General features: G+C 40.0%; 1 protein-coding gene across 5 annotated transcripts in view; it reads left to right on the top strand.

The window, feature by feature from the left end:
* Positions 1–16,707, top strand: part of ANKRD6 (ankyrin repeat domain 6) — a 120,435-nt gene that overhangs the window by 70,422 nt on the left and 33,306 nt on the right. For all 5 annotated transcript variants that reach the window (XM_085318689.1, XM_085318690.1, XM_085318688.1 and 2 more), the window contains one exon: positions 11,977–12,249. In XM_085318689.1, coding sequence (XP_085174815.1) covers positions 12,130–12,249 — 120 coding nt within the window. In that variant the 5' untranslated portion in view covers positions 11,977–12,129. The remainder of the gene's footprint in view (positions 1–11,976; positions 12,250–16,707) is intronic.

The following is a 16,707-nucleotide window of genomic DNA, read 5'->3' as shown; positions in this document are numbered from 1 at the left end:
AATGAGGGTCTTTTTTTCTTAGTAAAGCATGCCACTATCTCCTGCTACCACCAGTGCAATTCCTGGTCTTGCTACAGAGTTTGAGCAGAGATTTTTCCTTATTCACATTCACTGGAGTCTCTGCATCAGCTGCCTCCTATCCTTTGCAAGCTGACATTGAAACAAGATCRTTGCTGCCACTAGCATTTAAAGATCTTTGGTTTAATAGCACCATACTGTAAAGCAGCATAAACTTTGCATGATGCATTTAACCCTTTACAAAATACATTATTTAAAATAGTTGTTTTTCTTGACCACTGTTGGTGTTTGTATTTGACTTGTATGTTATCTGGATATTTGGGATTGATGGGCCGTAGTGAGGTGGTGGGGTGCTACTAACAAAAGTAGATTAGTTCAATCATGGGAGAACTGCAGTAGGCTGTAAAACAGGAAATAATACTCCCTTCCCTCCTTCTCCCTTCCTCCCCTCTCTCCCCCCTCCCGAAGTAGAGAGTCTCTCTTTTACCATACAGAATGGAAAGAATCATGTTTATGATTTTGGGGCTTTGCAGGTTATTACTGCTTTGGTCCCTACTGCTTGTTTAACTACACAAAATAACCCTTAAAATGGTCCTGTTAGGCTCCTTATGCTTAAATATGTTTTTCTTGGTGCCTCTTATTTCTGAAAAATAGAAACAATGTTTAACTGTTAGTTCACAATTTGGATGATGGAACAGCGATTACCCTTAAAGCTCTGCAGAAGGATGAAGCTGAGAAGGGATATGCGTACTTTTGAAGGAGAGGAGATCAAAAAAGATCTGATTTTGGTTGTTCCTAAATCAATGAGGTCAAATTCTACAGAGATACTCATCTTTGTAGATGCCAAGTGCAGTTGCTCAGTTGTAAAAACTGATCTTTACTTCCTACAAGATAGGGAATGACTGATGAGGCTGCAGTGAAAGATCTGGGAGTTGGGAGTGGGCTGGGAAGTGAGTTTGGGCTGCGTGATGCGGTTACCAAAGAAGGCAAGCGTGGCTCTGGGATGCAGTAAGGGTGTTGGGGAAGAGATGAAGAGAATTATTAGCTGGAGAGTTGTCTGCAAACACTGTGTCTTGTTTTGAACACCAAACTTCAAAATAAGCATTGTAGAGAATGAGCAAGCAGCGTGCTGGAAAAGATGATCTTGAAGGGGCAAAAGAACTGAAGTGTGTTTTGGTCTAGAATAGGGAAATGAAAGGAGAAGGGAAGGAAGACAGCGAAAATCTTATGATAGTATTGGATATCTGAAATGTTATTGTAAAGAAAGCAGTGAAGAATTTTTCTCTGTGAACTCTGGGAGTAAGGTAAAAAGTAACCAGCTTAATTAGTAGCAATGCAAATTGAAGTAAAATCTCAAAAAAAAAGCCTTTCTACCTGCAGGATATTGAAGCACTGGAACACATTGCTTGAGGATGTTTGTAGTGCTCATTTCAGCGGTAGCTTTAAGAACAAGTTAGGCAAATACTTCAGGCAAGATTGTCTAGATACAACTAATCCTGCCTTAAGCCCTTTGAATGTTTTGTGCCTGTTCTGCTGCAGATTGCAGTCCTGAGTGTGAATGAACCAGCATAGCTTTGTACTTCGATGCTAGTTCTTTAACATGTGGACTGTGTGGATTGTGTGTAAAACCTATGTAAAAAGTAAAAGATGTTTACTTGAATTTTGGGGAATTAAAATATTTTGATAAAAATGAAGAATGAAAGGTTTCACAACTTAGATAAGGAAACCTTGGTGCAACACAGTCCCTTTTAGGCTTGACTGCAGTCAAGTGGAAGTGGTTGGAGATGGGAAAGAAAAGTCAGGAGGAAAGCTAAGTGTGCAGAGAAATTATGCCACAACTGACAGGAATGCCAAAATGTCCCCAAGGAGCTAGTTCTAGTGCTTTGGTAAGCCAAAGAAAAAGCATGACTACCAAAAGTCGTAACTGCTTGAGCTTCAATTCTCTGATATTAGCTGTTTAGAGAATAGTTCTGGAAATGAAAAAAATGTGGTAGAAATTAGAATTTGCTTTATGGTGCAAATTAAATAATAATAAAAAATAAAAAGCTTTGTGGATTTAGCCTTCCAGCAGGAGATCTATCGCAGAGTCGGTACACTGAGCCTCTCCTGGGCACCAATGAGTAATGAACAGCTGCCAAAGCAAAGACATCAGAGTAATGCAGGGAGGCAGCTCCTGTGTTTGCTGTTGACTGAACATTAATTGGCTACTACCATGCTAACAGAGATCTCCAAGCTATAAGGGCACAAAATATGATTGGCGGTCAGGGAGAGAGAATCTCATGAGTATAATTAAAAGCTGTAAAGGCCATTTGCTGTAAGCTCTTCCAAAATTTCAGATAATTTTAGAGTTACATCTCAACAAATCTGAAATACTATTTTTGAGAAAAAAATTATTTGCTGAGAAGTATTGTAGTGACAATGAACAACAAGCCAAAAGGATCACCTTACACCTTGCTACAAAAGCATTGCATGTTGTGTGCTCCAGTGACACCAAAAGACACTTCAGAGAAAAGTGGAAGGCTGTATATCCACTGGTATTATTGTTACATAACCGGTGCTCAATTTAGTTAAGCTGCAGCTAGTATTTCAAGCACGCATTAGTAATCTGAGGGAATGCTAATTCTCAGGAAAATTAGATTATAATGTTGCCAGCAAAATGGAAACTTAAGAAAAATGCGGCGTTAAGAAAGCCATCTTTGAACACTCAGATTTTTTGTTTAAGGCACAGCATATTCTTCAGTGTGCATCAGAAGAGAAAGCTAATATATTAATTTGCAGATTTGAGAAATGTGATCCAAGTTATGGGAAATGAAAATAAAACAAAGTTAGTGTGAAGCTAATGCAAAAATCTTTTAAAGTCCCTGGATTGAATCCTTTTGAAAAGGTTCACAAAGGGATTACAGTTTGAGAATGTTTTTCAGTTGACATGTATTGTGGACATGCTTCCTCAATGACAATTTAGGGATAAATAGCTGGCAAACAACACAGCTTCGTGTTGTTTGCATGATCAGCACCTTTTGTTGTGCATTTGCTACATATTGTACACAGCGTTGTGCATCTGTTGATGTGTGTGGGATTCAATGGGATCTGCATCCGTAAGCAAAGATTTTCCATGCTTCATTAGTATGAACAGTAATGCATTAATAAATATATTAGAGAAAGATTAGGAGTCATTCTGTTAAAATTTTATGGGGAGAAAAAAAAATAGATGAATCTAATAATTGTCTGGAGTAAAACATTTGATAGTATTGCAGCCTTCAACCCCTTGTTTATTGCCCTTGTTTCCATGCCATTCTACCTTTACATCTAAGAAATTATTTGAAGCTCAGTCTATTTGCCAAGACAGCTAACAAATCTATAAGTTAATACTTGCTGCAACTTTTTGTTTTGTCATCTTTATGAACATCTTTGTGCTAGAATCTAGAGACCTTGCATTCTCATCTCATAGGATCCTGAGCAATCATGCAAGGACAACTTTGGCTAATTAACTCTTAATTGCTGTTAGTATCATGTTTACTCCAAAGAATGAAGCTTCATCCCCTTGCTGTGCTGCAGCGGTAACCACAAATGCTGAGCACCATGAGAACTGTGCAACCTGGAGACTTTACTCACAAAAATGAGTGATGTCTGTTGGGACTATTTTGGCCTAAACTCACAGATAGGATAGAATGAGATCTTTTAATAAAAACTATACTATTTTAGCAGACTTGCTAAAGAATGGACTCTGTTCTTTCTAGGATCCAGTCAGAGATGCTTTTAAGACACTGCCCAGTATTTGGAGACTACTTTCAGGCCTCCTTCATTGTCCGCTTGGGCCAGAGAAAGTCCTTCAGTCCTCAGCAGGTCTTGGATCTTGCTGTAATGCTGTTCTGCATTTGGAATGTGTGCACTTAGTTTATAGCCCATGCATAATGTTTTTACTTGGATGTTACAGACAGCTTTTCAATGGAGATGTTGGAGGATCTGTTTAGAAAGTGAAAATTATTGTCAGAGCTGTGCTGACTCATAATGTTGCACTGCTGCCTCTAYAGCCGTGCGTGACCTCCACATTCACTTCTCCACAGACATTTTGTTTCTCTCACTTAAGCATTTTCCAGGGTGTGCCAGATCCGTGAATGTTTGTACTTCCTCCTGTTGTTACAGTGCTGCGTGGTGGAACACAACTGGAAAAGTTCTCCTCCGTTGACTCTTCCATACGGAAGAAAAGCACTACTCCGTGAATTGCAGCGGGCACGCTCGGTGCTTCCACCTGCACGCTTGTCTGAATACATCTCTCCCCCACCGCAGATCTCTCCCCCTGCTGCATTTCAACCACTATCTTTCAATCTGAGCTGGCCACTAACATTTTGATTGACACACTGCCTATCAGGCTATTAACCTCATGCCAGATGCCTAGCAATAGTGGAGAACTGTGATAATATAAATAACATCTCAGGTACTCATGGTGTCTCTGATCCACTGCTGAGGTGGCGTGCGCTGGTCCAGGTAATTCATTGGGTGTTCCAGTATGCTCCCTACATGTTAACTGTGACTACACATGAGGAACTGTCATCGCTGTTTGCAACTCTTAAATGATGCTTTTCTTAAAGAACTGTAGCAGGATGTGCATCTCTGATGCTCTGTTGTTAGCTGGAAAATCCTTTATAGCTGGCAAATGTGTGTTTTTCCTTTCCTGCTCTGTCAGTTGAAGCCTTTTCTGATGCTGCTTGGCTGTACCTCTTTACTCTTGTTTTTAAAATTTAGGACTTACTCAAAGAAAAGTTTTTAGCTTGGTGCCAGCTTGGACTAGCTTGCCACAGAGGTGCCTTCTGGCCTTGAAAATCTATAAATGTATGAATTACTTTACTCTTGACATTTTTCCATTTTTCTTGGTCTTTTGCAAAATTTACCTGTGTTGCCGTTATGTACTGGCTGAGAGAGTGCAGGTTTAGAAAGCCTTGTGCTGGCAGGGAGGAGGAGAATCAGTGTCTCTAAAACCATCTTTATGGTATGAATGTGGAGTGCTGAGGTCTATTTTTTGCAATAGAGGATGTACACCTGTGAATAAAAAGGAGGGAGGAATTACAGAGGAGGAAGAGGAGTTCATTTTGGAAAGGATTTTAGTGCATTCTGCTTCCAGATAGAGTCAAGGGAAGTTTTGCAGTCAGCTTTGGTAGGATTTCAGTGGAGTTTTAACTGAAAAAACAGGTGATTCCTGTGCAGAAGATGATGCTAAGGGAGAATTTTTACTTCCAGAAATCCCACCATGTGTGAATGCAATGTAAAACTGTGCTCTCCCATGAACACAACTGGTTGTCAGCTTAGTTCCCAAGGTTTGGACCCAACACTTCTGTTAAATAGCAGTGAGCTGGAAAGACCTAACTGTTTTTATGCAAATAGGACCGMGATATCTCAGGCACATGTGTTTGCACACATACATTGTTTCCTATTAAACAATAGATATTTTGTTATGTAAATATTGTTTAACTGAAGAACGCTTGCTGAGATTTAAACTTGCTTTTACTGAATGTTTTTGACATGTTTGTGCATGTATGATACTGAGGGAGAGATTGGGAAGAATATTAATGTTATAAAGCTTTAATGAGATAAAAAGTGATGTTAAGCACTATGGAAAATGTTAAGTATATAACCTGCATATTGAATAATTAGGGTCAGGGTTATATGGAAGAGAAAAGTAGGAGGGGAAGAAAAATAATTGTCTTTGTACAAGGAGATTAGTGATATTTAACTGATGACTTGAAACTGTCTTTGATCTTCACCATCCATCTCCATGTGTCTCTGTCTCTTTCTGAAAGTGTTCTGCATGGCAGTTGCAACTTTGCAGGTTGTTTTTGGTCATAACAGGGCATCATTTGAGCTCTGCCAGTCAGCTAAGAATTTAAATTCAGTGAAGCTGACAGTGGAGGTAGGGCGACAGAGCCTCATTTGATGGGAGAGTTTCATTAGCGGTTAGAGAAGCCGTAGTAGTCGTCTCCCCATGTTTGCAGCCCCTGGGACTAACTATTGGTTGAGACGCAAGCAGTTGGCAGCTGTGGCATGATTCAGTCTGATCTACTTTTCACAGGAAGCGTGATGAGCAGCTGTCATGCAGATTCTTCTCTGTTTTAAACAGTGATTATTGAAGTAATTAATAGCAACAAGTGAAAAAAGAAGCAAACAGAAAACAGAAAATGTTCCCAGTTTGTCCCAGTTCCCCATGTCCCAGACTGTGCTGATTCTTAAGCGGATGATGAATCACACAACTGTGCATAAGAAGACTGGAGAACTTCACTTAATATATTAACATTTCAAAATATGTAACGAAAACCATAGGAAAGAAGAGCAGAAGCTAACACTGTAATCTGCCAGACTGCTTTGTGTAGGTGTCCAGTTTTCAAATGTTGATTAAAAACTAGCTCAAAAATAGTACTGGTGTGRTTGTAAAGAAAAGCAGGAATCAAATGCGTAATGCTCTTCAGTCAGTGGTGCTTTACTGATTTTCAGATACTGCTGCTGCTGTTGTGTTTTTCACAGTGATACCTTTGACTGTTTTTTAACTGTTTCTTGGGGCAGGAGGAATTGAGAGGCAGTCTTCCCTTTAGCAAAATACATTCACTTTTCATGAGTAGTTTCTACTGGGGGGAAATGTTCCCTACATGAAGGAAGGGGAGAAAAAATGCTTAAAGGAAAGCAGTGCTGTAGGTCTTGGGAAAAAAAAAAACTTTTTAAAAAGTCAGCTGAAAGAAATGCAAAATATTTGTATCTAACAGCAAATGATAAAATAAATTACATACCAGAAMACATTCATGTTCTTTCTAACACAATGCACTCCCCTAAAAAAAATGCCCTCTTATTCTAAAATGAGTACAATACTTTTGCTTATGTCATATTTTAAATATGACAAACCTCACAATGAGGAGTAGACTAGAGAAAGAACCTTTTATATATTTTAATATACTACTATGTACTAACGAGAATAATCTCATTTTGCTTTGAGAGCAGAGCAAAGAAGAGATGAGCAGTTTTAGACATTGGAAATGTTATTTTAAAAGATTTTTGATTATTAAAAAATAGTAATTATTATGTATCTTCCTGTAACTAACAAAATGGCCTAACTCCATAACTTACATAGGGGTATTCTACAATAACTTAGAAAAAGTTTAGTATATTATTTGTATTTCATAGAAAGAAATTCTAGGTGATAAGCTTTTTGTTTGAATACTTAGCATCATTTCTGGTGATAAACCATAATTTGGGGTGCCTTGCAGAAAAAGAAGTGAATCTTTTTATTCTCTCCCTTCTTTTTATTTATTTTATCTTGTGCCTTGGTACCATGGTAATGGGCACACACAGAAGCATTTTGTTAGCTCWGTAATCATTCTTTTATTTAGATATTAGTTTAACTTAGTGTTCTCATTGAAAATGAGCTGTGTTTTGGCATTCTGTCTCTTCCACTTTGCTTTATTTAGTGCAGGGTATTTTTTATAAAGTTGATTAGCTTCTGTCTCTTAAAATCTTGGGGAGTTTTCAGCTTTCTTCTGTGGGGAAGCAGTGACTTTTGTCCTTTTTTATGAACTTAGGAGAATAGTGTCATTACTAGCTGCCTTCTAGCCTTTCACTATCCCTAATACCTGATGTGTCCTGAACTATCATTTGGACTTCAAAATCATCAAAATCATTATTACTTTGTTGTTGTTGTTGTTATGGGCATGTAGGTGAAGCAGCCCTGTGATGGTTTGGAGGGGAGAGAGCTGGTAAAGGGGAAGGTGTGTGCAGATTCTGCAGTTTTTTGCCTGCTCTTTTGGTTACACATGAGAGAAGCTGGAGCTGAAGAGCTTAAAGACTTTGTCCGGGCGCTGCCAGCTGCCCACCCACTTGCCCACCCCTTTTGTTTTGCTCGGTTCAGATGCAAACATTTCCTAGGGCGCCAGTGGCACCGGCTGACTCATCGGGTTGCTAAAATCCGTGGAGATACTGCTGGATCTCAGTATCTGGAGACGTTGCCTCATTGCAGTGGGTCTGAAATACTAATCCATGATGGCAGGAGGACTGTCCTTTGTCACRCTCCACCGATTTAGTGAGCAAGTTGTTCTCAGAAGGGATTGCTCGGCCGAGCCAAGTTGCTGCTCCTGAACCGGTGGGCATCACACCTGGCTGACTTCCCCAGAGAGGTTCAGGAATTAGGTACTGGCTTTCCCAACCTGCCCCAGGTAAGTAATCTGATATTTGCTACAGACAAACAGCGAGGGCTGTTTTTTATTTTGAAATATGTTAAAGCAAAATCCCCTTTTTTGTTGTTTGTTTTTGAGTTTTTGACAGGATATGTTGGGATATTCTCATGCTCTGTGCTTCCCAAAAGGAAAAGGAGCTAAAAGGCAACAAATACCAACACAGTATTCCTGGCATAGAAAAAAATCTGTAATCTGTTGTTTCAAACAAGTTATTGGAAGGCAGAGCTCCCAGATTTTGGGCTGTTACGATTCTGGACGTYGGGCAGCAGAGCTTGTGCAAAGCCTGTAGTAGTATTTCTTACAGAATTTTTCTTGCACCATCTGGATGAGAAAGGGCAGTTGAGCTGATGCTGGTAGTACTTGGGMATCCGTTATCTTCTTACCTCAGCTGTGTGTACAAGCGTATTAAAGAAAAGATGCTCTTTCTAATGCATGTAGATAGTTAAATCGGTAGGGAATGACACCTCCCTGCTCTAGCATGGTAACTCCATGCCAGCGATATGCAAAGGTGGAGTTTGCCTGGTGTGCTGAGAAAGGGTCGCTTGTCAGAAGGAGAGTGCAAAAGTTGTTCCCTTCCTTCTGCCACCACCTATCTCTGTTTTTTACTGTCCCAGGAGAAGAGGGAATTTGGTTTCTCAGTCRTCTGGGCTTCATATTCCTATCAAGCACGCTTTCTGAGCTGCAGATAATCCAAAGTGCATGCAAGTAAGGAAATGTAGAAGAGCCAAAATTGAGAATTCGTTATGTGAATATTCCTAAAGGACAATACTGACTTTAGGAAATTTAGACAACATAGTAGAAAGCCACAAAAGCTTGAAGGCTGAATCACTTCCTTAATATGCTTTTATACACCATTCAATCAGTGGAAGAGGCAAGAAGGAAAAATACATTATAACAGTAGTGCTGTGACTGTAAATYACCCAGAATCACAGGGCATGCCAGGCTGAGAAAGCTAATGATCTCTTGGAGAGGGAATTTACTGCAGTAATCAGAAAGGAGCAAGACAGAGGGGAAAAAGATCAAACCAAGAAGTGAGTACAATTCCTTACATTAACTTGTATAGGGGCATACCTATGAACTTGACTTTTTCCCAGCAGCATTAAACTTCTGCACTGTCACAGATCTCTTGAGTGTTAGTGTATGTTTCTGAGGTTTCTAACAGCACAGCTCAGACATACTGAGCACCCATAGTTTTTGTGAATTTCCTCAGAAATGTCAGCATGCCAGAAAAATATTTGCACTGAGTTTTTTGCAGTGAACGTGAAAGTCTCTCAGAATGTCAATGATGTTAGACGTTTCTTTTTTAAATTAAAGGAATAAGAAAACTAAACAGTGTCTGATCCATAGGTTTTGAGATGCACAGAGCTTGCTATTAGTGTATTGTGTATCTATCAAATGCAAGAGCAGCCACGTTAGGTGTAAGGTTTGAGATAAACAAGTGATTGTGCAATTCATCTGGAAACTGCCATTCCACCTACAGGTGCTGGCAYGGAAACAAATAGCGCCGCTGCCTGAACAGCTCGTGGCGAAAGATCTCTGTTGTAAGCCTTGCCCTGAGCTGTGTAATGGTCATGAAGGGCAAGGAATGAGAAATGCTCTTGGGTYATGGAGATGCTGATTTGGATTTGAACGGAGGGTTATGGGGGCTCTAGAAACAGAACAGTTCAGTTTGTTTTAGTAWTGTTAATCACAGAAAAGGAAATGCCTATGGAATTGAGATATAAACTGATGTTACTCTACTTCTGAGTCCCACGGAGTTTTTGTTCATCTAAWTGTTTCTCTGAACACATGTGCAGATATTGCAGTGTTGCTCCAAACATACTGTTGTCTAGAAAGCAAGAGGATGACACTGAAAAGCTAACCTGAATCTTCTGCCTGGAGATAGTATTGCCTAATGCTTATATCTAAGAATCAAGAGACAGTTACCTGGAGTMATTTCCTGGCTTGGACATAACTTTTCTATTAACCTTGGAGAAGTTGGTAACTTTCCTGTGCTTTAAGTAACCCCTTTCCAAAATGAATGTAATATTCATGAGCATAATATTCATTATTAGTCCTCAAAGGTTTTTTGTAAGAATTAATGCTCATAAAATGTTTTAAGATTCATTAATATAAATTGCCATAGGAGTGCAAAGGGAATCCTGCTACTCTCATCTACTACTGCAGATTAACCAGCAGGGTTTTAATATAGGCAAGCTTGTAATCAAAAATATTTAGTGCAGATTAGTGATCTTACAGTATCAGAGGCCTTTGGATACCACTTTGGTGATACAGAGTACCACAATATCCTATTACCTGTTCAGTTAATCTAGGTTACAGCACCTTTTTGATGCTGAAGTATTTAGTGGGTATGATCTTGTAACATTGGAGTGGTGCACATTAAAAGGGGAATTTTATAGAAAAAAATTATAGAAAGTGGGAAATTAATGTCCACGACAACTTTCACGTTTTCTTTTTTTTCCTGGGATTGTTCTCCTACTATGAAGATGGAAATTAAGTCTTTTTTTCTGTTCCGGTGATGACCTTTCCACTGAAACTATTAGCATAAATACTGGTACTYTGAGTGGTGGGATGGTGAGGTGGAGCTAGACTGAGACCACCAAATTAATTCATGGGCCATCAAAGACATTAAGCAGTAATAGCTTTCAGTTGTTGCTGTTCTGAGATGGCTTCAGATAACATAAGGCATACCATTCCATTATCAATCTCCAAGATCATCTAGTTTCTATACTTATCCCTTAGATCATGCAAAATCTATAATACTAGTCTCTGATAAAGAGCAGTGCATTGCTATTTCAAGAGAGAGGGAAAGATGTAATCTACATACACATTGGCTCTCTTAAAAAGGTGTTTTTGCTGCACTGAGACAAATTAATGCTAAGGTGTGAAATATTGCCACAGCACAGATAAAGCTGTAGTCATCTGCAAAAGGTAGGTTCTGAACCCTAAAACTCAGAGATCTTCAAATAAACTTTCTGGAAGTATGTCAGAAATCTCTTTTCAGTTCTGGTAGTTCACTGGGCAAGTCACTGGAGCTAGAGAAGAACTTGCTCGCAAACCATTTGCCTGCTTTACATGAACAGGACCAAGTCTGGACTGTTTCTGGGGTCAGTGTAGCATGATGTGAGCACCTATATGGGAATGTAATTTTCTTGATGACAGCACAGATCAGTGTTTCACAACTGCAAGTTGCAGTCCCTCCCAAAGGTGTCCTTGGGATGGTTCAGAGGAAGCTGTGAAATGTTTTATACTAGTCAGGGAAYAGTCAGCTGCTTTTAATTGCTGGCTGCACTCAGTCCTCCCAGTGCAGAGGTTTGTRTATTTATATCTGCAGCTAGTAACTGTAACCTGTTCTTGTTCCCTTGGCCAAAACAGACAGAGGTACTATTTGCAATGAAGGGATACAGCTGGTTCTTGGCTGGTGTAAAGTCTGAGAGATTGGGGGAATGAGAAAATGAAAGAGAGGGCCACAAAAAGACAGWTAGCCCAAAAGAGGATTACCCTTTCAGAAATTTTGATGATTTTTGTCCCAGATTAGATGAATGAGGTTACAATGAAAGTGTGCTTTTGTCTACAGCCCCTCTGCATTGCACATGGAAATACAATCATTCCATATGCAGGAGACTCAGATTTTTTTTTCTGTGGTGCCCTCCCAAACTGATGAAAAGACAAACACTCAGGGAGGAGCTGCTGCAGTGCTTCGGTCTCTGAAATGTTGCTGATGGCAGTGTTGTTTTCTGATCCACAGGTCCAGAAGATGGCATAGTAATGAAGTCACCTTCCTGGGAGCTGGGGTCCTTTTTCGTCTCCGCGTGTGCTGCTTGAACTGATCTGAAACCTTTATTTTTGGACTGAAGAAACCTGTCCACTGCTTACCCTGAAAACCTTTCTCTCCTAATTCATGAGCCAGCAGGATGTGGTCGCTGTGCTTTCAGAACGCCTTCTCATAGCTGCATACAAAGGCCAAGTGGATAATGTGGTGCAGCTTATCAACAAGGGTGCCAAGGTAGCAGTTACCAAGGTAACAAGAGAAAAATGCTTTACAAAATCCCTGGGAACTAACATAACTCCTAAGCCATTGTCTGTAAAAATGCCCTTGTAGCCTTACAATTTTGATTGTAATTGAGGTTAGGCATGGTATTTAGATTTTCTCTTAAGTTTATACTTACTAGCTCCTGTAAATGTGTAAAATAGTGCATATTTTCTATTATGCACTTTCCAGTGAACACATGCATGCCTGTAATGAATGCTGAGTCCTTAAAAAGGTATTGTGCTGGGTGGAGGTGCAGTGAAATTTTTCAAAAYGTGGATTGACTTTTGAACAATGTGAAAAATGATGAATGGAGCAATTCATCACCATCAAGGGAAGTCGGTCTACAAGGCAGATATTTCTGCATGAGGGAATGGGGGAAAGCCACCTGTTGTGATGAGAAAAAGGTACACARAAAGTGTTTCTTAATCTTAAAAGTCTTTTGATATGACTAGTTAATTTCTGACCTCGCTTGTATCTGGCATCTTCACTGATTTATTATGCTGTGTAGTTCCCATCAGTTCCAAACTTGGGATTTGCAGACTTTATTCCCTATAGCTTAAACATAAGGTCAGCATCAAAGGATTTCTGGTACGATTTTATGAGAGTCCAAACTGATATTCACCCATTCCTAAGTTTCAACATGTTATAAATAATAATAGCAAATAAAAGATGAGATAGAAATTCCTGTTGTAGGAAAGGTTCACTCAGTAAAAAGCCCTAAAAAAAAATTAGGTAAGTTASATCTAATAGAGCTGTAAGGTAAAATTTGGGACTTCCTGTTTTGACATATTATTGTTCTCCATTATGCCTATTCTTATTTGTATTTCCATACTGATTTTGAACACTATAAATGTATGGAAGTTAATATTCACAGACAGAAAGCAAATGTGAATACATTTGATAACTAATATGTTTTTTCTTCTTTTTATCTGTTAGTGACAGCTGTTTTCAGACCCTTTGCAATGTTTGGGTTGTAGGTAATAATTATTTTGAAAGCTGGAGTGATCCAAGGGTAAAAAGTTTTTATAAGTTTTGCTTGCCAAAACTAAGAGGCCCCTTGTTGTTAGATACAGTGCACAAATGTAATAAATGTGAGTGGTCCCATAAAGATACCCATTTGGCTCTGTTGTTGATGAACAGCTATTGAAGGTGGTCACTAATAGATCAGGAAATGCTTATTTATAGATGTCTGAATGGTAGCCTGGGAATTAAGTTTGTCACCTCTGAGGTTACAGACGGCTCTACTTGAAAATAGAGAAAATAGTAAAAAGGGTGCTATGCTCTGTACAAATTTGTATATCATTGTCATTTTGAATCCAGGTCCTATAYTCCTTGAAGCATAAAATGTGACATCTTTTTTTAATGATCTAAGCTAATCATGGCACCAATTAAACTGTTCCATGGAAGTAGCTGACATAACCCACAGCTGTAGTGCAAGATTGGCACTTTCTCTTTGTTAGCGTAGTTTATTGTGCAATTATCAATGCCTTCCGTTAATTACAGTGAGAGTAGTTCAGGCAAACTGAGCTGAACCTCTGTGTCTAGATGTGACTTACCAAAAAAAAGAAAAAAAAAACCATGCGTTTTTTTATAAACATGCACTTTCAAATACAAACAGCTTATTTGGTTAAAATTCAGATTTGCTGAAGTTCATGGACATTTTTCTTTCCTATTTGATGCAGGCAGTGTCCAACTTCTTGCATTTGTTTTGGTGTTTAGCCTTTGCATGGAAAATCAAAGGAAAGCTCATCTGCTGGTGGGTGATGCTGCCCACAGGCGCACCCAGTGTTTGCATTTTTTGTTGGAAAGCCATGCAGAGATGCAAACTCTCTGGTGAGCACTGAGGCCATCCTTTTGTGTGACCTGGTGCTATAGGATTGTAGCTATTGTTTTGTGGAGATGAAAGCTGGCCCTGGCCCCCTTGTAACTCTGGGTGAGTCCTGGCACATCAGCAGACAGTGCGAACGAGATACTTGTGTAGCTCTGGACCATCCCATTTAGAAAAGATGAAATCAGGTTGATAGAACTGTGGAGGAAGGCTCGAGGGTGCTCAGGAAAAGGGAGAGCCCCTCAGGGGAGCGACAGAGGCTTTGTTCATGGGGTATTTTGAAGACCCTTCCAAACTCATATCACCCGTGTTGTGAGCCAGACAGAGATGAACTCAATGTGAATGAAAAGGAGTGAGRCCAAGCTGCTGCCCTCATTAAAGCCCGTTAGTTCAGGCTCGGTAACGTACTGCGCATATCTACATAGCATCCAGTTTGTGTGTTTCTCCTCCAGCCAGCTAGCTACCTAGGGAGAGCATGTGCGTATTTGCCTACCAAAGGCTGCATAAACATACCCCTGGAAGAGCTTGGCTTGCTAATCTAGTGAAACAAAGGCTGGGAGGAGAAAGAGCCATTTAAAGTCAAGGACAAAGCTGTCACAGGAGCAAGCATGTATAAATTAGCCTCAGCTATGTTTAAACTGGCAATCTGGAGAGATTTTTCAGGCATCAGAGTGGCCATGTTCTTGTGCAGTCTCTCAATAAGCGGAGGAAGGGCAAAATAACGACTACCACTGCTGGGTAATAATTGACCCAATACTGAGGACTACTACTACTACCATCATAACTACTGCTACTACTAATTAATATTTTAGGGTAGAACTTGTTAATTTCTGAATGAGGATTAGATGACATGCTTGCCGTAGCAGGGAATTATTGATCAAGCTTTCAGATAAATTGCAAACAASAGCCTTCTTCACTCCCCAAGATAGAACTAATTACAGAATGAATCATAACAATAATTTTATTCATATGCATACTTTAGTCCTCTTTTACCTTTATATTTTCTACTTTTGTTCAAAATCTTTTTTTTTTTTCCTATTAAATTAATGTTAAATTCTCTGGATTTGCGGAGGGGCAGAGGACGGGGTTGCTTCACCACCTCCACTACAGGAGAGGTGGAAGCACAGCCTGGCTCATGGTATGCTATAAAATCACAGGGTTGTACCAGACTTACTCAGGTCAAATAGTGGGTGAGAGGGCAGGACGCTGTTGGGAAATAAGTTTTCTGATAGCCACAGCATGGTCTATGCCACTTCTCCCCCACGTCAGGACCCCTGTGCCAGAAGCTGGTGATCAGTGGGGTCACGGTGATGGTGACCATCTGGCACCAGGGGCATCAGGGTGGGAGAGTGGTGCTCGCACTRTGTTGGAAATGTGTGTAGAGTTCTTACCATGGTACTGTGATCTCTGCCCTGACACAATACAAGACAGAGGCCAAAAAACGGACTTTGACTCAGAAATGGCAGAAAATAAACAACTGATGATTTGGATGGATGATTCAGCAAGCACAATCCTAAAGTTATGGAAAGATGCATCTTTGAAATTTTTGTATTTGTTTTTTTTTTTTAACCAGACATGAGCAAATTTAACTTTGATTTGACTGRTGTTCTGTAGTCACAGAGCTCATAAATATGGGGGGATTGTGTTACGGGGGAACATTTCTTTAGAAAAACGCTTTTGCATATAATACTTTCCTAACATTGRTTAGGCAGCAAGGAGCAAGCGAAGCTTAGAGATGTAGGGGCTTCAGCTTTAGAGCTGGCTGTGTTGTGCCACCCTCGCGCTCTWCCAGCAGCAATTCAAAGGAAGAGATTCTGCACCCAAAAGGACAGTGCAAGTACCTGAGTAGAGGTGGTAGGTTTGGCCTTGCATGGGTGTTTACTGGTAGTGCCAAGGTTGTGGGTTCGACGTCCAACTCTAACAGCAGTTGCTGATGGAAAGAGCAGTCCCACCTTTCCCTCCACCAGCCCTGCTTCTCAATCTCCCTATGAGGGCCTTCTCCTCTKTGGCATTAGAGCATTAGCTCTGAGGTTTACTGGGACCTTCACKGAGCTGCTGTGTCCTGCTACCCTCATTGAATGTTGTTTAAACTATTTTTCTTTAGATGTTACAAGATGAAATAGGTTAGGGAGAGGTCTGAGGAGCACCAGAAGTGGTGTAAGAGAAATGATAGTAGGGATGTATTAGATCAGCTCAGCTGTCCTGTTGAGCCTGTCCCCACTTATGTGCGCAGAGGAGGGAGGGAAGTGTGATTTCACTTCCTGCACTTGAGTTTTTGGTGTATCCTGACTGAAATCCCCTTCTCACTGAGGGCTGACTGACAGAGCTCTGTTTGTCCGATCACTGCATGAGGATCTGCATCTTTGATGGGGTTTTGCTCCTTGCCCAGAGACAAAATTCCAGATCTGAACCTGTGTGTAAGAGCTCATCAAAAAAAATGTAACTTAATATTGGGTTTTGTTGTGACATTAGAGTATGTCATGTGGAATTAAATGGTGAGAATATGGCCAAGAAAAACTGTGTTTTACCAAGCACATACAGAGAAGGACGCCASTTGTCAAACACGAAAAAGATTTGTTAGAGGGAGTAATAATATAGTACAGACAATTTCAATGTAA

This window comes from Rhea americana, unplaced genomic scaffold (genome assembly GCF_003343005.1).
Source record: "Rhea americana isolate MKP2758 unplaced genomic scaffold, rheAme1 scaffold_55, whole genome shotgun sequence".
Lineage (NCBI taxonomy): Eukaryota > Metazoa > Chordata > Aves > Rheiformes > Rheidae > Rhea > Rhea americana.
The sequence above is the reverse complement of the archived record's forward strand: the minus strand, read 5'-3'. Positions and strand labels throughout refer to the sequence as shown.